Raw genomic sequence first — 21,751 nt, 5'->3', positions numbered from 1 at the left:
AGCTTTTGATACTGTAATACATTCTGGCTTAAAATACAAACTTCTAAGATTATTTATTGGAACAAAGTTTTATAATATAATCAAAAGTATGTACAGTCAAAGTAAATCTTGTATTAAAATGAAAAATTCTCACACAGAATTCTTTGACATCAAACTAGGGGTAAAGCAGGGCGATAATCTAAGCCCAACCTTATTTAAAATTTTTATCAATGATTTACCTGAGTATCTTCAAGACACCCCTAATCCCATCTTACTTAATGATAAGGTAATTAACTGTCTTATGTATGCTGATGATGTGATATTGTTATCTCAGACAGCAGTAGGTCTTCAATCTAAATTGCATAAATTACAGTCATTTTGTAATGATTGGTGTCTGGAAGTGAATGTAACAAAAACCAAAATTCTGATATTTAATAAAGCGGGTCGTTTGATAAAAAATGAATTTAAGCTGTTTGACCAGGTTTTGGAATCTGTGTCTTCTTATAGATATCTAGGGGTACTCTTTAGTGCCTCTGGAACCTTCTCATATGCTCAGGAAGACCTGTATAAAAAAGCTCTAAAGGCATTTTATAAACTGCAAAAAGAATTTTTGTCTTTGAAGCCAAGTGTTAAAACATCCCTACATGTATTTGATCATACAATAAAACCCATCTTGCTTTATGGATGTGAAATATGGGGGAACATTAATCGACCAAGTATTTTTCGTAAAACCTCCAAACTCTCTGTATATGATATTTTTAGTAAGTTGAAGTGCGAGAATCTACACTTAAAATTTTGTAAGAATATATTGGGACTGCATAGGAAAAGTGCAAACTTCTCCTCATTATCTGAGCTTGGTAGGCTCCCCCTTCATTTTGATATTATAAAAAGTATTTTGAATTATGTCCATAGATTAGAATGTCTAGATATGTCATTCCCATTATTGAGAGCAGCATATTCTCAAAGTAAGATTAATTGGAGTAACAGTATACCATCTTGGTATGGAACATATAGTAAAATTGCAGAAATGATAAACTTTAATAAGGATATTTTGTCTAACAAATTGCAAACTTTCAAGATAAAATGCAAAAAACAGTTAATTTCATACTACATGAATGAGTGGAACTTGATTAGATTGTCACAAGAAGGTAAACTGGATACTTATGTTAAGATTAAAACAAATTTTGGACTTGAAAAATATTTACTATGCCTGCCATTTGAACAAAGAGAATTAATATGTAGGTTGCGTACATCTTCTCACAATTTACAAATTGAAAGAGGCCGGTACTTTGGCATTCCTAGAGATCAAAGATTTTGTACTAAATGCTCAATGAATGTTATTGAAGATGAAAAACACACACTTTTTGAATGTTTGAGTTTTGTTACAGAACGAGAGAATATGATTAATGTTATACAAAGACACTGTATCAATTTTTCTCATTTAAATAATGAAAATAAGTTGTTGTGGGTTCTAAATTGTGAAAATATTGAAGTACTTTCAGCTGTTTGTGAACTGGTTAGACAAGCCATATAAAATACTGATGCATATAATGTGGCATTTCTCTTTATAATAATAATAGGTGCATGTAAACACTGTATGTACTAAATTTAAAAAAAAAAAAAAAAAAAAAAAAATCTGTAGTGAAGTTCTTGTGAATTGATCAAGGGTGCAATATAGTGTGTCTTCTACATGTATAAAGAAATTAAAAAAAAAAAAATTGTATACTTCAAACACTTATTAAATATTACTTTGTTCATAAGATATGCAAACAAAACATGGTGAATTATAAAGTACCAATGCACTGTCCCGTGGTATCTTTTGCAATTTAGTGGAATATAGCTACTCAGTATGTATGTGTGTGGACATGTATATATATGTGTATGTATGTATGTGTTGGTATGTAAAAAAAATATATATATATATATATATATATATATTTTTCATTTCTGTGTATGTATATCTCTGGCTTTTTTGCATTATGATACACGATGGTACTTCTTTATATTTTTAATTACAATATGTATTTAAAGTTCACATGTTAGCAATTATTTCAACTTATGAACCATGTGTAAATTGATTAAGTATATACATGTACTAAGAACACATCACATCTTATTAATAACTATTATATGCTCTGTTTAATAATCATGTATGTAATATGCCCACAAGGGCCCTGATCTGGAATAAAATCTATTCTATTCTATTGTCACATATTATGTGTATTAAGGAATTTTTTGTCAATGTATCAATGTCCTTTCCTACTTAGATGAAATATTCTGGGGGGTTTTTTTATCAATAATTATTTTATGTTTCAGTGCAAGGATATACCAAATAACAGAGCATTAATATTTGTGCAGTAACTGTTTTATGTATGATATATACATTGTAAAAAAAAAAAGTTTTCCATAATTTTTTTTCAAAATCCTGAGTCAATCCCCAGGGGACGATATTTTAATTCAAACAATCGAGAAGAGAAAAACGACATATAAAAATCGGAATATTGAAGCAAAGTCGTTAGGTACCTGAATACTTGAAGAGCCTTACGTGGTTCGAAAATGGTTATGTACTAAGCCTATGTACAAACATGTAAGCAAACGATAATGACTTTCGACAAGAGAACCATTTATTTGTTACTCTGTATTTCTTCAACTTACAGAGACAAAAAACGACCCGATTGTCGAAGTCTTTTAGTTATCTTGTACTCGAGACAATGAATCTTCCATGCCATCTTTGTTGTACTTTCGGTTTGACGAATCATCTAAATTTAAACTCTCCTTCGATCATGCATCCCGGATAATAACTGAACATCGTATATTTATGCCTTTTATTTGTAAATTAATGTACCTTTTTTTACGGTAAGTGAAATCGACGTCAGGCATTTTTGATAGAATAAGCGTCGGGCGCGTTTGACGTAATAACGTCACAAACGAGAATAACGTCACATAACGTTATTTTACGTGGTATGGATCTTTACCTTAAAAGTGGCTATGTGTTGTAAATAGTGAGGCCACGCTCCTACTAGCAATAGCTAGTGGGTTAACCCTTTAGCTCATTCGGTAGAGCGTTGGATTTTAAATCTGAGGGTCGTAGGTTCGAGCCACAGTGTGGACACCCCCTAGCTAATCGGTCATATTGGCGCCCAACTAAAAAACCCACATGGTGAGTGGTGTTTAGAGTCTCGTGTGTGTGAGATTTCTTAGGGGTAAGAAATCTCAAGAAAAAGAAGGGGGAAGTGTAACAGAGTTTAAAAGTGGCTATGTGTTGTAAATAGTGAGGCCACGCTCCTACTAGCAATAGCTAGTGGGTTAACCCTTTAGCTCATTCGGTAGAGCGTTGGATTTTAAATCTGAGGGTCGTAGGTTCGAGCCACAGTGTGGACACCCCCTAGCTAATCGGTCATACAATCAATAAGGTTAGAAATTTGTACTTGATAGAAAAACCCACCTTTATAATCCATATTCTGGTGTGTATCATTTTTTTTAAATCAATTAATGTCAATGTTGATTCTTCAAAAATCTCAAACAACTTATTAATAACTCTTCACAATTAAAACGACTTCGATTCCTAACAATTCATGAACAATTTTCATTAGGAAACATCCTACCTTCAATAAGAATGAGTGCACGAAGTATCTTGAGTGTTGCCACTTTTAAAGGAGCCATTCCTGTCCTACATATTGATAAAATAAAAGGGAATCATTTGAAACCTTCATACCAAGCTATATTTAAGGCTCTGGAAACTTCTGATATTTTAAGCTTTTTATTGTTAGAATTTAAATAACGGACTTCTGCACGAAAACAAGATACATTTATCGATAAATTAATCATAAAGGATATATTGTTATTATTTTAAATACTAAATGAAGTGTAACTTCTTTCATAATGATAATGACCTTGTCTAACATAAGTAGAGAATAATTTTGCATATAAACGTTTGGTATGAATGTATTTTTTAAATTTTAATGCATGTATTTGTTTAATGATTTTTTTCAACCCCCAACCCCCCCCCCCCCCCCAAAAAAAAAAAAACAAAACACCGTGAACTCAGAAAACCTTTAAACATTCAAAAAGTATTGGCATCTAAATAACATTAAATTGTAAAGGCATTTTCAGCTAAAATTGAACCAAGTAATTTCATTCAAAAAGATATAGTGGGTAAAATAGCAAATACTTACCTTTGTATTTGTAATCGATAAAGGCTTGTAAGCGGTGTTTGTTAACTACACTGTAGATACAGTCTAAAACTTCTTCCGTTATATAACACGCAATTCAATAGACGGATTAAAAATCTTCTGCTTGGTAGTAGTTTAAAGATTCTAAACATTTATTTTGACCTTTTCGACGCAGATTCTCAGTTGGTGGACAGATATGTGAAGAAGAATAACTTGTCTTATTGTTTGATATTGAATATTTTTCTAAACATGTTTAAATACCTCACATAACATAGGCCTTTCAACTGCCGCTAGGGGTCGGTGTTATGAACGATAAATCACTGCTGAAACTTGTTTAGAGCAGGCTCGGGGTATCTCACTGTTTACACGCAAGGCATTTTTTAGCATTTCCCAAGTGTTTCTTTGCTCTCAGTAGAATCCAGTTGTTTTAAAATTTAGCACCAATGTTAAACTTATGTAGTACTGAATAGTTGCGGACACCGGTTTACTGCATATAATTAAAATTTTTAATTAAAATAAAAAGTGAAATCTACCCTCCTTCTCAGTTCTAACCTATTTAAATTTTTACACTCGGTCGTTCCCCCTCGTGCTTAGTAACACAAATAAGATGGTCAATTGTTGCATTTAATCGTAAAAATATATATGTTTACACAGGAAGCGAAAAAGCGCGAACACAAAAAACATGACATTAAATTTTCTTCTTCATAATAATCGTCAAAGAGAGTTAAAACTATTGAATATAGTCTGTTCCCCATTCATTTGACCCTGTTATTTCAGGTAGAGTGAAGGCATTCTCTTTCTCTTGGTCAAAACTTTTTGTGTACAAAACAATGTAAGGAACCCTTTTGTGTATAACAATACCAATGCTGAAGCAGCGTATATGTCATTTTTATAAACGATAACTCATAAATCGGCACCAAGTTGGTCATTTTTCACGCCTGAGTTACCTGTCCTTAAACACAACATCGGAAAAGTCAATTATAAATAATTAAACTTTTTAATGAGGTTATTAAAAGTATGCATAAGTTATTATCTTTTTTAATAATTTTATGTACCTATAAATCTATCTATACAATGTTTTTTACCATATGTGCAACTTGAACAATTAATTGAAAGGCCTACATAACATAAAATCTATCTCTTTCTATATTTCTTATCACTGTGTGTTCACAAGGATTAATATTCGACGCCATTTTAAAACATTCAATCATTATTTTATTTTGCCCTATACATTTAATGTGTGTAAAGAAAAATGTCTACCATTTAAATATGCCACTGGAGTCTTATAGGTCTGAAGGGACTTTTCCTTTATTTCTTTCTCAATAAAACGATGCGCTTATACATGTAAGTTTGTTTCGTTATTAATACTCTAATTCGCAATAACAAATATCAGGTATTATTTTAATACATTTTGATGAAAATTAATCTGCTGTTTTCAGTTAAAAAAAAAAGAAAGAGTAAAAAAAATTACTGCATTTTATCGATCTCAGACTGATTTGTTGACAAAAGCTTATTCTACGAATCAATCTGTAAAGATTTAAGGGAGCAGGGGTATTATCGTGTTTTTAAGCTTCACTTAATGTATTGAAATTTTAAATACATATTTAATGTAGTGAAGATACACCGACAATCCCCATTGCACGGAAGAAAATGTTTTGGTTTAAAGTGAAAGGGTAAACACGTATCTTTTTAATCTCTCGAAATATTTCAACCATCGTCATCTATATTAGAGACGAACCTTGTCTTTGAAGACAGATTTAATCACAATTTTCATCAAATTTTTATTTGATATTGGACAGCTATACCCACTCCTGCTGACTAGAGCCTTGTCATCTTAACACAATTATTTTTAGCTGGGCTTATTGCTCAAAGAGCAATTGCCGGCTTATGTGATCCTGTTCAAGGCAGGATGTTGACCCCATAGTCGCCATTTTAAAGTTACGTGCAAAAATATAGTTCTTACTTTCAGCCGCTTTTGAGATAATACAAACGCTAAATAAAGCAACAAAAATAAAACGAAGTTTTATCTATATAAAATAAACATTAGTAGTAATGACTTTGAAAACTTCATAAGTCAAAGAACATAGTTCATTAGCGTAAGGATTTTTGATAATCAGTGTTTTCGTAGTTCTCTACACATACGAGGTAAAGCAGAAGTAGATAGAATGTTCTATCGTTAAAATGATATTGTCCTACGGACCCGGTTTAAAATGATATTGTCCTACGGACCCGGTTTAACGATAGAATTCGTTCCGTGTATTCGTAATGTAGCAGAAAGAAACACGGGCGATAACTCGCATAGTGCATTTACTAGGAACAATCTAGAGAGTTCCGAATGCAAACATGGCAGGTAATTTGAATCGAGAGAAAAACGTTGAGAAAATTAATTGGATTTTCGTATTTATATTGGTTATTTTTTGGGATAAAAGGCATAAGCAATCTGAAGAAGGTTTGTTTTGATTATTGTGGTAGTTATTCCCAGTGCAAATCATTAATATATTCTTCAAAATCGTTTCAGTGCGATTCTGCAATTTTTTGCTACATTGCGAGTATATGGGTGGTATTCCAACTGTGGTGAGGGCCTGTACCGAGACACAGTTTGATTATTCTAACTAAAGCAGGAGGAGAGGGAACCAGACTGGCCTGTTTGTTTACATTCAGCTGCGGTACCAGATTAATTCTGATTCTGACAAAATCGGACCGTGGTATTGAAAAACTCACTGTCAGTGTCTTATCATTAATATTGGTAGTTTTAAAATAATTTTTTCATCAGAATATAAACGTGATTCATGTAAGAAATCCATTCTACTCTGTAAATGAGCCCGGCTCTCTGTACTTCTGAGTACTTTGATTCAAAAATGTAGATATTACGATTCGTGTTACATGGGTATTCATAGGCGTCGGAACCGGGGGGGGGGGGGGCTTAGCCACCCACTTTTCTTGCAAATACATACATAATATAGGCATTGAAAATTAGGCTTTACCTTTTTTGTTGTTAGGTCACCTGAGTAACTCAGGTGACCTATTGCTATCCGTTTTTGTCCGTCGTCGTCTGTCGTGTGTTAACATTTGAACATTTTCAGCTTCTTCTCTGAAACCACTGAACCAATTTTGGTACACAGCATATATGGGTGGAGGGGAACAAAATTTGTGAATTTCATGGTCCCCGCCCCCCTGGGGCCTGAGGGGTGGGGCCATAACCACTAAAATTAATGAAATCTTTAAAAATCTTCTTCTTTACTCAAGGACATCAAGCAGGCAAACTCTTAGCATTAATGTAATGAGCATTGAGTCCTCTACCAAAATTGTGAAATTCATGGCCCCAGGGTCAGGGGTTCTAGTGCTAGGGCGGGGCTCCTGGGTATTAAATAAACTAAGTAAGCACATAGTTATGATGAGCAAGAGTGCCTCTTCTAGATTTGTGAATTTTATGGCCCAGGGTCAGGGGTTCTGGTGTTAGGGCGGGGCTCTATAGATTATATAGTTAAAATGCATTATTTCTGTGAAAATCTTCTTCTCTGCTCCTGGGTATTAAATAAACTAACTAGGCATATAGTTATGATGAGCTAGAGTGCCTCTTCCGAAATTGTGAATTTTATGGCCCCAGGGTCAGGGGTTCTGGTGTTAGGGCGGGGCTCTATTGATTACGTAGTAAAAATACATTAATTCTTTGAAAATATATATATATATGATGAAGAAATGTGCATCTAGCAAAGTGTTTTTTTATGCCCCCAGGGTCAAAGGGGGGGGGGGGTGTTTACATAGTCTGAAAATAAATTAATGCTTTGAAATCTGCTCTTTGGTATTAATCAACCATTTTATGATTAAATTTGCAAAATTTTGAAATATGTGGCCCCTAGGTCAGTGGTTCCTTTGGGGTGAGGTGCACAACTGGTTTTAAAGTGGAAGTGCATTTTCTCTCAGTTACTCTGATCTACCTCTGGGTATTAAGTAAATAGAGTAAGCATGCTAAGTTAATAATTATGATAAGCAATGGTGCCTCTTTAAAAATTGTAAATTGTGAATTTCATGGCCTCCGGTTTAAACACGGACCAAATTTAATTGTTTGAAAGTTGTTACACAATACTCAGTTGACCTATAAGGCCCGTGGGCCTCTTGTTTTTGTTTAGCCCCCCCCCCCCCCCACACACACACTTTCAATTTGCTTCCGACGCCTATGGTATTCATTAGTTCAGTTACTTTTATATCTTCACCGTACCATTTCTCCAGTAAATCAAGGTATTTCATATAATCCCCTGCTAACCTGAATGGGCTGGGAGTCCATTCTGAAACCGCGTGTGTTCAATATTGATTGCGTGCTCGATATGTACAACGAGCGGTCAAGTTGGGCCTTATATATGACGAAGCCGTGGGAGGAGTTTATTTTTAATCCATGCATTTGATTGGCTGAGGTTCTGTTCTAAGTCAGTAAGATCATATGAAGAGAAATCTTCGTCACGAAGAATGCGTTCCGCTTCGCTCCGCCCATTCTTCATGACGAAGATTTCTCTTCATATGATCTTACTATTACTTAGTGAAATTTAATGAAACTTTCAAAGAATCTTCATTACATATTGCCATTGTGCACCTCCTTTTTTACTTTTTTATTCGACACGTATTTTAGGTTTCCCATAGCAAAACATGGACATTGTCATTATATGTTTACCTATGACGTCACCTCTAAAAGCTTCTGGATAACATTTGATAGGACGAGTTATTCCACTTTACACGTTACCGTAAAACAATGGACATTATAGGAGGCGGGGGTATCATTTAGTGAGCTCATTGCTTAAGTACCTCTAGTATTAATCAGTAAGTGTTTTATGACATTGTAGTACTACTGTTCTTTTACAATAGTATCAAAATGTATAGAACTTGAACTTGTAAATGAAATAATTGTCGTTTCATTCTGAGTCAATTTGAATAATGATAGAAAAATAAACTGTATAGTAACTCTAACATTTCAGGCTGTTTAAAAAATTCTGTAACTTCTACTAATTATTAATAATCATGGCAACACTTAGCTGCAGACCTGTAGCGTTATGGTTTTATATATTTGTGTTTGACCATTAGGGTAAAAGACAAATACATAAAACCATAACGCTACAGGTCTGCAGCTAGGCAACACTTCAACAAAATCAATAGATAATACGTCCGACGGTATAACCGTTATAAGGAGCGCAGTTCATTTTTTACAACTGTACAAACCTTCTCAAATATCATTTTGTTTTCTGGTTTCTGTATGACATTAAACACTTAGTAAATTTCTTTACCGTGTGTTACTAAAAATGGTGAACAGCACGCATCAATGTCTTGTAACAAAGTTTAGGAGGATAGATGCTATTTCTTTCCCTTAGGTTAAACCCCAAAAGGGACATAATAGTAACTATTGCAATCTGCTCAGTCGGTAGAACCCTCCCTTCTTTATCGACTTGTAATGTGTTCGACTGACGTAAGTCGACTAAAATATATATGTAGCTACTGTTCCATTGCCGAACTCTCATCACTTTGAAGTGAAAGTTGCAGGTTCTTTACACCTTTAAAACCGGGAGCTTTTGTATAGGTCTTGAATTTTAAGCCCTTTGACGGATAATTATTTGTCTAAAACCTCTTTCAATTTCGCAATGTAATTTTTCTGGATAAAATCATTCATATCCTCTTTAAACATATGGAATGATTTCTAATCGCAGCATCAGTACTCTTCGAGTTAAATAGGGACCCGAGTTTCAATAAAAATATCCATAGGGATCTCGTGAATTTATTCCATAGATTAATATACACGTTAAAACTTCCTCTCAAGGTCTCGAATAGCAGAGGTTTTATCACAGAAAAGTTTTAAAAAGATTTAAGTAATTTTCAACAGTCATCATGCGTAATGTGATAAAACAGCATCATGCACTCTATGCATCTTCTCATTTTGTATTTTTGTCCTGTGTATATGTAGCCTTTTTAACAATGCAGTTAAATTGCAACCAGAAGATACTTTTGCATTGCGAATTTTACCAGCAAATGTATCGACATATTTTCAAATTGAACTTTTCATATGCATCAAACAGAGCATGGCTGCATAGATTTCATTGATTTCCGATAATGAAAATAAGTTTTGATATTTTAATAATCACACAAAATTCAAAAGTAGAATGTTATATTCCCGAAGTTTATTTGACAATGACCGGTGTCGACTTTAACCAAACAGTATTGGAATTATTAGTAGTTTATAAAGAATTCCTGAAGAAAAGAGGGTTCATAAAAACTTTGTGATTAAGTAACATTAAAATACGTTAAGCTGTTCAAAATCACTACCGAATCCGAGATCAGAGGACGCTATAATGAAAAATTAATTTACAGTGCGTTATTCTTATTTGCATGCTTTGTTCTTTAAAATGAATAAATCATTTACCCCATATTTTTCTTCTTTATCTTAAGATTCAAATCATCTACTTTTGAAATGGTTTTTCCTTCCTTCGATCGCGCACATTAAAATTAATTGATGAGATTACTGTTGCAAGTAATGTTTGTCTTTAATCTCGTGTGTAAATAGGCACTATTCTGGGCGACATAAGTATGTATTATTCATAAACACACGTCTGTGAGGAAAGACGTAATACTGAAAAGGAAAGATTAGAAATATATATTTAAAATGCAACTTTACTCTTAAAAGATTTGATTTATAATTTAAAGTTTGAAAAAGCTGCATATACGCCTTGATATATTATCCTTGAACATCAGAAAATGATTAATCTTTAAAATGGAGAGTAAAGATAAAATTTGTTATTCTCTAAATTGAATTTGGTTAATGATATAGAAACGCCCCTTAGTTGCTCAGCCAATACAAAAGTGTTTAGCGTTAACTTGAGACAGTGATATACATTGAATAGCGATTTTTTTTAACTTGAACAACCCAATTAAGGAACATTTTGGATCTTGGAATGCATGATCTGTTTAAAAGAGCCTTGAAATTTAAGGAAACAGGACTTGAAAGAGGTCGATGGTGATAAACTTTCCATGATGAAAATAGTGAAATATTCTTATCAGCGAATACTCTAAAAATACCTGTCCTTGTTCAAAAATCTGAAATAAAAATAAATAATGAAACCCAGTCTTGTGAAAGGAATAGTGCTCCTTTATTTCTTTATGAGCCAGTTGATATTAACATCTGCCACCTTGAGCCAACTTTACACAGTAAAAGTGGAGTTTGACAACAAAATGTCTAACAGTTCTTTACGGACAGAACACGAGTCGAACTCTCTCTCCGAATGTTGTACTAAATGCCAGACCGGATGTGGCTGTGTTGGCTTCCGGTTAAGTACAATGGTCTGTCACACTTACCCGACTTGTGATCTTGCTGATATGACGGGGGAGGAAGAAGGTTGGGGGTTTTATATACCAGGTAGATATATATTTTATCGATATAGGTTTTGGATTGAAATATATGGAGATAACGCGAAAGTCCATTAAACAATACAAAATTGGACCTCCAAAAAGCTTAATTAGGATAAGGTGCCATGGAGGAGAGAAAATCCCCTGCCTATTGGTGACAACTGTCGTGTTCATGAAGTCATTTAAAGATTAAAAAGTACACCTCTGCCAAAAGGTCAACACTGGGATAAAAAAAATAAAGCTGATAAAAACTATTTGATTACAAAACACATTTTTAGATATGATAAACATGTTTTTTGTATTTCTAAAAAAATTAACATTTGTTACATTTTTAAAATTGTTCAAATGAAAAAAAAAATAGTTTTGATTTTTTTTCAAATGTTGAACCAAGGGAAGAAGGGACTTTCCTTAAATTCAAGTTCTTAGACTCAAAGATATAACGGAAAGTTATAAGTAATTATGATTAAGCTAAATTTAAAATAAATTACGAATCTGATTAGGACTGGATTGTTTATGTTTGCAAGAAAATTTAACTACTCATAACGTCCTTGTAGTTCTAGATATTGACTGTATGTCGCTGTATGACAGAGGTATAAGGACATCCGGCGTCTACACGATTCATCCCTGGGACAAGTTGGACCCGAAGTATCGTCCTATTGAGGTGTATTGTGACATGGAGACGGCAAACGGAGGGTGGACCGTAAGATATTTTTCTTTGTCTAAAAACAGCGATTTAAATTGCTAAAATTCTTTCTGCAAATTTGTCGTATTCTCGCTTTCCTACGACGTTTTATCCATATACCAAGTCTATGCGAAAAGTTTTTAGCTCACCTGAGCCGAAGGCTCAAGTGAGCTTTTCTGATCACATTTTGTCCGTCGTCCGTCCGTCTGTCTGTCTGTCTGTCCGTCCGTCTGTAAACTTTTCACATTTTCGACTTCTTCTCAAGAACCACTGGGCCAATTTTAACCAAACTTGGTGCAAAGCATCCTTGGGTGAAGGGGAATTTAAATTGTTAAAATGAAGGGCCAAGATAATCAAGAAAAGACAAAAATAGGGTGGGGTCATTAAAAAATCTTCTCAAGAACCACTGGGCCAATAAGGCTGAAACTTATGTTGAGGCATCCTGGGATAGTGTAGATTCTAAATTGGTCAAATCATGACCCCAGTGGGTTGGGCGGGACCACAATGGGGAATCAAAGTTTTACATAGAAATATATAGGAAAAATCTTTAAAAATCTTCTTCTCAAGAACCACTGGGCCAGAAAAGCTGAAACTGATCATGACCCCCGGGGATAGGGCGGGGCCACAATGGGGAATCAAAGTTTTACATAGGAAAAATCTTTGAAACTCTTCTTCTCAAGAACCACTGGGCCAGAAAAGCTGAAACTCATGTGGAAGCATTGTGGGGTAGTGTACATTCTCAATTATCCAAATCATGACCCCCGGGGGTTGGGCGGGGCCACAATGGTGAATCAAAGTTTTACATAGAAATATATAGGAAAAATCTTTGAAAATCTTTGTCTCAAGAACCACTGGGCCAGAAAAGCTGTAACTGATGTGGAAGCACCCTGCGGTAGTGTAGATTCTAAATTGTTCAAATCATGACCCCCGGGGGTAGGGCGGGGCCACAATGGGGCATCAATGTTTTACATAGAAATATATAGGAAAAATCTTTGAAAATCTTCTTCTCAAGAACCACTGGGCCAGAAAAGCTGAAACTGATGTGGAAGCACCCTGGGGTAGTGTAGATTCTAAATTGTTCAAATCATGACCCCAGAGGGTAGGGCGGGGCCACAATATGTATTACAAGGGGGAAATCTGGTCAAGAACAATATGACAAAAGATTCTCAGGTGAGCGATGTGGCCCATGGGCCTCTTGTTTTTTACCACACAGGACATTCGGTCCTATGTAATTGATCAACACACAGGACCGAATCAAATTGTCAGACCGAAAAACCTAATTTAAACAAATGAAACACGTGAAAATTAGTGATGGAAAATGATTATCGGTTAGAATCGGTTGGGCATATTCCATTAATAATCATAGAAAAGTTAAACTTATTTAACTTATTCAAATTTCAGTGAGGTTTTTACAGAACAAAATCATTCACCTAATTACAAAAATATAATATTCAAAAATGTTTATTAATATCTTTTTTTTAAAAAGTGGAAAATGAAATTTCATTTCTTTAAACAAAATCAATATATTGAAACAGAATGGGAATTTATTTCTTTAAAAATTGCAGTTAATGGGAATATTACTGATATTAGTCCCACCTTTCATTACATGCATTTATTTCTTTGGATTACAAGTTTTAAAAGTAGTTATCCAGAGACTAAAATTGTTGTTCTTGATTATAGTAACGTTTACATGTACATATTGTCTACACTTAAAATGTTTTCCTTTGTATAATAAAACATAGTATTATTGTCCGTTTCCTGTTATTAGTCTGACCCTATATTCAGTCATGGCGGTAGAAAAACATGGCAGTGATTTCTTTGATGTTTTAAACATTCATCATTACTTTTAAGTTCTTTGCACTTGGATTTGGTAATAGATATTTGGTAATAGAATTAAAGTTTGACTATTTTATGTTTTGTCAGCGATGTCGGCAACATATTTTTTTACTCTGAGACATCGGACATTCCGGTCCGGTGAAAAAAGAATGACGCATCGGACCAGACGGTCCGATGTCTTTTGCATAGACTGTATACCTATTCCATTACCTTAAGCATTTTATCTTGACTGTAATTTTTAATGGAAATGCAGTCGAGAAGCTACAAACATGTAAAATGTTATCTTGACCCTCTCCCCTCCTTCTCCAGAAGTAAGTCCTCATTAGAAAAATTTAAATTAACACAAGGTATCATGAAAACATGACTCGTGAAAGTATCCATTCCCTGTTTCTAAATATACCTTTTTGTGGGATTTCGGAAGTTTCATGGTCCTTCCCCCCCCCCCCCCCCCCCCCCCCCCCCCCCCCCCAGAGGTGGGGCCTAAACCACTAAAATCGGTGCAATCTTTACCAAAATTGTAAAATTCATGGCCCCAGGGTCAGAAGTTCTTATGATAGAGCGGGGCTAAATAGATCAAACTAGACGCTCTGTTGAGCAACAAAAAATGAAAATCTCAGGTAATTTATACATATTCATGGCCATAAGAATTTAATCGTCAAATATCATTTCTTTAAGCATTTAACTCCTTGTATGAAAAAAAAAAACATTTGTATTATAAAAACAATTTTTAACGTTAACAGGCTATTCAGAGAAGGCTGGACGGATCTGTCGATTTTAATCGGACTTGGAATGACTATAGAATCGGGTTCGGATCGCCACATTCAGCTTACTGGATCGGTATGTAGTTTTGATCAATAACTTAACAATTTTACATTGATTTGCTTTCCCTATATGGTTTAACACAAGGTTTGTCAAAGCATACACCATAGTTCTGTGATTGAAAACTCTTATTTCAAATTTATAACAGGAAATGACGTAATCTACCAGTTAACAAGAAACCCTTCGTACTTTTACATCTCGATTACACTACACAATAACATTAAATTGTATGAGAAGTATGAAGGCTTCAGTGTCTCACCAGGGAAATTCCAGATGGATTTGTCTGATTCAGCTACTGGAACACTAGGTATTTATAACTATCTTAAAATAATAATTGACATACATGTACATAGTTTGGTGTAATATTTAGAGGCCATTAAGTTTTTATCTTTGGTATAAAGGGGATTAAATGAATTCAATTCAATATATTGGAAAATTCAGACAAGAAGGGATACTGAATATTTGTCAATAAATAAATACACGCGCATTCACATGTATAAACAAAAGTTAATAATACATGTATAAATTAATTTATTTAAAAACCTGACCCAAAGGTCTTAATTCTTAAGTGAACAGTCAAATATAATCAGATCAAATGAAACTCAAAGTTTCATGATACTCAGGTGACCAATAAGGCCAGTTGGCCTCTTATTTGTTTAAAAAAACATTTTACCAGGTGACGGTTTGTATATCACCGCCAAACCCGAAGAAACTACTGCGGTTTATATGAAGTTCACCACCTACGATCAAGACAACGATCCCTCCCCGGGAAACTGTGCCGTGGGGTACGGCGGTGGATGGTGGTTCCGAAATTGTTACCAAGCATTCTTAAACGGACCCTGGGCCTCACCGAAGTGGTCAAACCCGTGGGGTGGTACAGTTTCCAGTGGATCAGATGTCAAGGAAACTGTTATAATGATTAAACGATATTAAAATACATTGGGACAACATAGTATTTCGCGCTCCTTATATAACAAGTTTAACACAGGGCTTTTTACAAAGGCAACACAACGCAAAGTGGAAAATCTTGCAATTCCAAATTGAATTAAAATTGTTTATAACATGATTGTACAGTACCGAGCACGTCGTTTATCTTTCGACTCTAGATGCACTTCTAATTCATCCATATCAAAATAGTTTAAAGAACGTGAAAATGGAACAGTGAACGGTTCTTAGAGCGACCTTACAATGTATCATTTGATGCTGAAAATCAGAATAGATCACTAAGTATTATTTTAGATATTTAATCTTGAAGAAAAGTAAAACAAATATTATTGGTTCTCTTTTTCTTTTTTGTTTAAAAAGATTTCTTGAAATTAAAGTAAGGCAGAAATAATTGCAACGAGAATAACGAAATGTCTCCCCTTTTGCTATTACGGAAAGCCCGGGTTAAGTTAATAGGATTTCATATAATTTAAATATAAAGAATACATAGAATTAATTTAATTCTCCTAACTCCCAGAAAGTTTAATGAGAAAAATAAATTATCAAAAAGGTTTTCTTTTACATGTATAATGTATTTGAAATAGTTCATTCAAGACGATAACACAAATATCAAGAGTCGAAAATTACGTGCCAAAGTAAAGTTATTTTAAGAGGACTGGTTTCACATTGTTATCTTAATATGTTTTTATAGGCTTAGTTGTTTTGCTTAAATGCACGATAATGCGTTTAAGAGAGATTTTGTAATAAGCTTAATTCATTTTCTTAACGGGATAAGCAATCGCATTGTGTGATTTGTTCAGGACGGGAATCATCTTATACTACAAAAAATAAATCGATCAAATCGTGGCAAAGAATATTATTTTCTTGAATAATTTTCTATCTGTAGTGTCTTCATCGGATTCAGCATTATGCTATGTCCTGGACGGTTGGTCTATTGTATATCTAAATCAATGTGTTTTGAAGTTTTGTATATCATTTAAACATCTCGTCTTTGGATCAATGACTTCATCAGATAATGCTTTCACAGTTTGTAAAATACATTTTAATGTAAGAATAAATACGCCATGGAATTCAGACGTCATCCATTTCCATTAAATTTCATTAAATCTCTAAAGAAGTCACGCATTCTATTTATCGATTAAATTATTAGAAATATTATGCTTGCCAATAAAATGTAATCGAGGAAGAGAATGAAAACGATGAAGAAAATGAAAAAGAAGATGTTAATGGATGAATAAAAGTCATTATCAAAGGTATATGAATGTGCGATTGAAGATGGAAAAACATTCAGAGGAATGAGTGATGATTGTGCTGCACGTACATTTAGAAAAAACGATCTGTTGGAAAACTTGATTGACTTTTAATTACCCAAATAGATGGTTTTCCATTGAGGTAATTTAAGCAAGAGTTATTCCCCATGGCCGCCATGTTGTAGGGTAACATTCACAGATCCTTCCATTATTCAACCAAGTTCAATTTGTTATATTGGTTACTGAAGTAAAGTTAACACTATTTTGCTTACGAAAATACGTTTGTTAAACCCTCTATTAATTCAAAATCTTGAGATTGTAAATATTTCCCCCCATATATTTCTGGCATGGGTGTTTAAAATTGGTTGCTCAAAGTGGAAAATTCACTACTTTGCCCTACAAGATGACTGCTAAGGGGAATAAATCAGGGGCAAAATATGTCAAAGGAAAACCATCTTTTAAACATAGAAATTAAAACTATACGTATAAAAATGTAGATCGGAAAATGTTGCTTTTAGACAAAAATATATTTTAAACTCTCTTCCGGCTCGTGCACCTTATGTCAAACCCTGACTATCCCTTCGATGCTTCTACTCTTGCTACTAATGCGGCAAAGCGCATCCATATAATTAAACTTTTATATAAATCTCTCGATTTGTTTCGCAGATGTGTCTGATTATAAAAACGATTTTTGTTGACTTATGCAGAATTTATTTAGAGAAGAAGCTCTGATAAATATCTTTGTCAGTAAGTTTATGTTGATGTAGTACGTTATTCGTTTGTACGAAATAAGATTCTATCATCAAAAGAAATTGTTAGTGCTTTATAAATATTGTGGTTGGGAGTTGCTACTGTAGCTTTGATCTTTGATCAAATTTCTTCTATAAAGACATATGCAATGTACCTTACCAACTGATAATTTTTCAAGATATTCTAAATGTAAACTTAAAATACCATTACATGTTCTTAGACAAAAAATCAGCATGCCTTACCAGGGTTTTGAAAAAATAGCAAATTTTTGACATTTTTTTCATTATTCAAAGAAAAATCTAGGAAAATTACAAAACATAAACTAAAGATTTTTTTTCATCAAAAATTGTTTCAGAAGAGGTGTACAAATCCATATAAAGACATTAAAAATATTGCGCACAGGTCCTTCATTTATTGGAATTCTTCAACTCCAGGAAAGAACCCAATAAAGTTCAATCTACAGATTATATTATAGGTATTTACTTTTTGCCTTTGGTCGTACATGTATATACTAAATAGTTACTGAGTATTTATATACCGGTTTATGAAATTACCGTCTCCACTGTATTTTTTTTTTATCACTTTTAGTTTTTATACGTAAAGAGCCTCTACCGACTGCCTGAATATATATAGTGGAGATGATAAATATTCATAAATATAACAAACAGTATAGGACAGTCTGAAGATAATATTAACTATTGGAGAGAATGAAGTATCTGATACATTCAATTATATTTCAGATTATGAAAACAATTTAACCGATTTGTAAAATACACTTCATTTTGAAATTCGGTAAACGCTGTTGGAAAGTTTTGAAGAAGATCAAAAGCAAGAAAGTGACCAAGCTCCATAGAGATTAACATTTCATAAAAATCGCCCGTAAATCAAACCCAATAATATCGTGAAAGAGGTTGTGCATTTGTATTTCTAATTTGGCCAATCTTTTTTGTCGATTGCCATCGTGGGTCAACTTTACACAGTAAAAGTGGAGATTGATAACAAAGTTCCTAACAGTTCTTTGAGGACAAAACATGAGTCTATTTCCCTCTCCGAGTGTTGTACTAAGTGTCAGATCGGATGTGGGTGTGTTGGATTCCGGTTTCGTACAAAACGTGTTTCACACTTACCCGACTTGTAATCTTGCTGATATATGGATATGACAGAAGATGAAGAAAGTTGGAAGTATTTTATACCAAGTGAGACTTGATAGTTATCCTCAAAGAACCTATTCATGTTCTTTTAATGTCAAGATAATTCTTATTGTTGTTTATATTATTTGGAAGTAAACCTCCAAAGGAATCCAGAATTTTATTGGTCAAAACCAAGCTCTTTAAAATTAAATATGGACAAAAATGTATCAAAAATCAACTAATGAAAAAACTACTATAAAACTTTAAAAGAATTGTCCACGCAACAAAGAGAATTTAACCACTTTATCATCCTTGTAGTTCTGAATGTGGACTGCTTATCGTTGTATAAAAGAGATGAAAAGACATCCGGTGTCAACACAATTCATCCCTGGTACAAATCAGATCCAAACTATCGTCCTACCGAGGTCTATTGTGACATGGTGACGGCAAACGGAGGGTGGATTGTAAAGTGTTTAAAATATCGATGTACAGTATAAAATTACTATTGGAACCGACAGAATTTTTGTTTTTGAAATTTATTTATTTTAAAAGGTCAACGGATGATAATTGAAACTTCTTTATGGCATAGGATCTTTCCCAAACTTTATTTTGTTTCCTGATAATTCTATTCAGGCACATAGCAACAGGGGGCCCGGGGAGGGGGACTTTTTTCCCAACATTACTTTTACTATTGAAAATGTTCATTGAAAGGTTGGTTGCCCCCCCCCCCCCCCCCCGTTCTTACCACAATAAAGTGATATCAAGGGAATGTAGTACTGTATCCCTAATACTGGTATTGAAAGAAGATGGCACCTGAAACTTTTCCCCCAACATTACTTTTACTATTGAAAATGTCCATTGAAAGGTGGGGTGCCCCCAGAGCTTACCACAGTCAAGTGATATAAAGGAAAATTGGTATTGAAAGAAGTTGGCATCTGAAAAAAGTCGCTCCCCCCACGAAATTGGATTTTCGAGTTCGAGTTTGGGCAATGTTTTTTATTTATTTATTTTTCTTTTGCTTGTCAACTTTTTTCAGGTAAGGAAAAAAACTTTTTATTGCTCCTCCCCCCCCCCCCCCACTTTCAAAAACGAAGCTACGTGCCTGCTGTTTTTGCTTTTTATTTGTAAAGTTTTCTCTTTTAGCAAGTTTTTGAATTGCTATACGTTAGTACATGTATATAACACATTTATGTTGAACCAAACAGCCTCTAGAAAACACGCACATGTATAAATAAAAACGCACAGTTTTATAGAAAAATGACTTTGCAAATTACCCCCCTTCTTCACACAAGATGAGGTTGTGCAAGCAAATTGTCTGTCATAAAAAGCCGAAATGTAAACCTCCTAAAAAATTATAAATGTTCATTAAAATGCTAAGCTAGATTTCCCATTGAGTAGAGAAATGTTAATTCAAGACGAATTATTGTAAAGTCTTCTAAGCATAGCCATTTAAACACCAAAATTTTCTACTAAAAATCCACCAAAAGGGATTGTATAAATATAACTTTAAAAATGACATAGATGGACGGCTTTGTCAATTTCAATCAGATCGACTTGGAATGACTATAGAATCGGGTTTGGATCGCCACATATAGGTTACTTGATCGGTATGTGGTATATATCAATTAGTTCACAATTTTACAGAAAAAATTAAATATGTAGTTTTTCAGATGAATACCTTTTTTCTCAATTAAAAACTACTCAAATTATTTATTTGAAAACTAAAGCAAAAACTTCTTTAAATAAAACAGGAAATGACGCAATTTTCGAGTTTAACAATGAATCTCCGACTTTGTTCATCTCGATCAAGTGACGGAGTAATTTGACGATGTATGAAAAGATTGAAGCATTTCATGTTTTTCCGGAAACGTTTTTAACTGTTGTTTAACGACAATGGACCCCATAGGAAGTCTTCTCACAAAAAGTATACATGCAATGATGTATAATTAATATGTTGCCCTATTATAAAAATTTCCTTCTCTGTAATTATGTATTTTTGACAGGGGACAGCTTTATTTTACCGCAAACCAACAAGAAACCACCGCGCTTGCGATGACGTTTACCACATACGATCAAGAAAACGACCTCTCCCCGCTGGAAAATGTGCCGTGGCCTACGGCGGTGGATGGTGGTTCGGGAATTGTTACCAAGCCTTCTTAAAAGGACCCTGGGCCTCACCCCTGTGGTTAAATCCCGTGGGGTGGTGCGGTTCCAAATGGATTAGATGTCAAGTAAACCCTGATGATTAAACGATATTTAAGTCCTGATACTGAGGTCCACGGATAAATATATAATCGAGTTTAATGCGGATGTCATGGGCAAATATCAGGCCATGAATTCGCGAGAATGCTAGAAAGTTCGCCACGAAACCAACTTGCCTGTAGAATAATTCGCCCTATTCGATTTTAAATATATCATTCATTGGCAAATCTCGTTTTTAAATCTGCATATCGTATTTATATATCCAGCGTCGACTCCGAAATAAAATTTGTGTACTACAGAGCTGTGCTACACGTACCATCACTCATCCAGAACAGATGTCAAATCCAAGACGTAATGGGTTACAAAATTAATAGCCTGATTTTTCAATAATGACGAAACTAAAGGCTAAGAAAAGCACTTTATCATAATTTAGGTTGGTAAAGGGTGAATTCTGGAAATCCAAACACTGTGATAGAACAGTGTCTACCTATGCTGTTGTTGACTTAGCCCAGTCGCGGCCGATATAACAACTCAGAACTTCCCCATCACAGTCTTAGAAAAAATACAAAACGTACGTAAACATGTCAAATCATATTTATTATCAAT

General features: G+C 34.1%; 1 protein-coding gene across 1 annotated transcript; it reads left to right on the top strand.

Moving 5' to 3' along the window:
- The first annotated feature begins 11,240 nt into the window (after positions 1-11,240).
- LOC134255511 (ficolin-1-like) lies at positions 11,241-16,885 on the top strand. Its single transcript, XM_062738041.1, has 5 exons — positions 11,241-11,520; positions 12,056-12,231; positions 14,790-14,886; positions 15,017-15,175; positions 15,545-16,885. The coding sequence occupies exons 1-5, from the start codon at positions 11,241-11,243 to the stop codon at positions 15,799-15,801; spliced, it is 969 nt and encodes a 322-aa protein (XP_062594025.1). The 3' UTR covers positions 15,802-16,885.
- Positions 16,886-21,751: the final 4,866 nt, after the last annotated feature.

This window comes from Saccostrea cucullata, unplaced genomic scaffold (assembly GCF_032062105.1).
Source record: "Saccostrea cucullata isolate Sc308-1 unplaced genomic scaffold, CSIRO_AGI_Scuc_v1 ctg2685, whole genome shotgun sequence".
NCBI lineage: Eukaryota > Metazoa > Mollusca > Bivalvia > Ostreida > Ostreidae > Saccostrea > Saccostrea cuccullata.
The sequence above is the reverse complement of the archived record's forward strand: the minus strand, read 5'-3'. Positions and strand labels throughout refer to the sequence as shown.

Bases quoted from the DNA above. Each gene is read 5' to 3' on its own strand.
- LOC134255511 (XM_062738041.1), top strand. From the start codon at position 11,241: ATGAAACCCAGTCTTGTGAAAGGAATAGTGCTCCTTTATTTCTTTATG. The intron at 12,232-14,789 runs GTAAGATATTTT...TAACGTTAACAG, and splicing joins CGGCAAACGGAGGGTGGACC to GCTATTCAGAGAAGGCTGGA. The intron at 14,887-15,016 runs GTATGTAGTTTT...AATTTATAACAG, and splicing joins ACATTCAGCTTACTGGATCG to GAAATGACGTAATCTACCAG.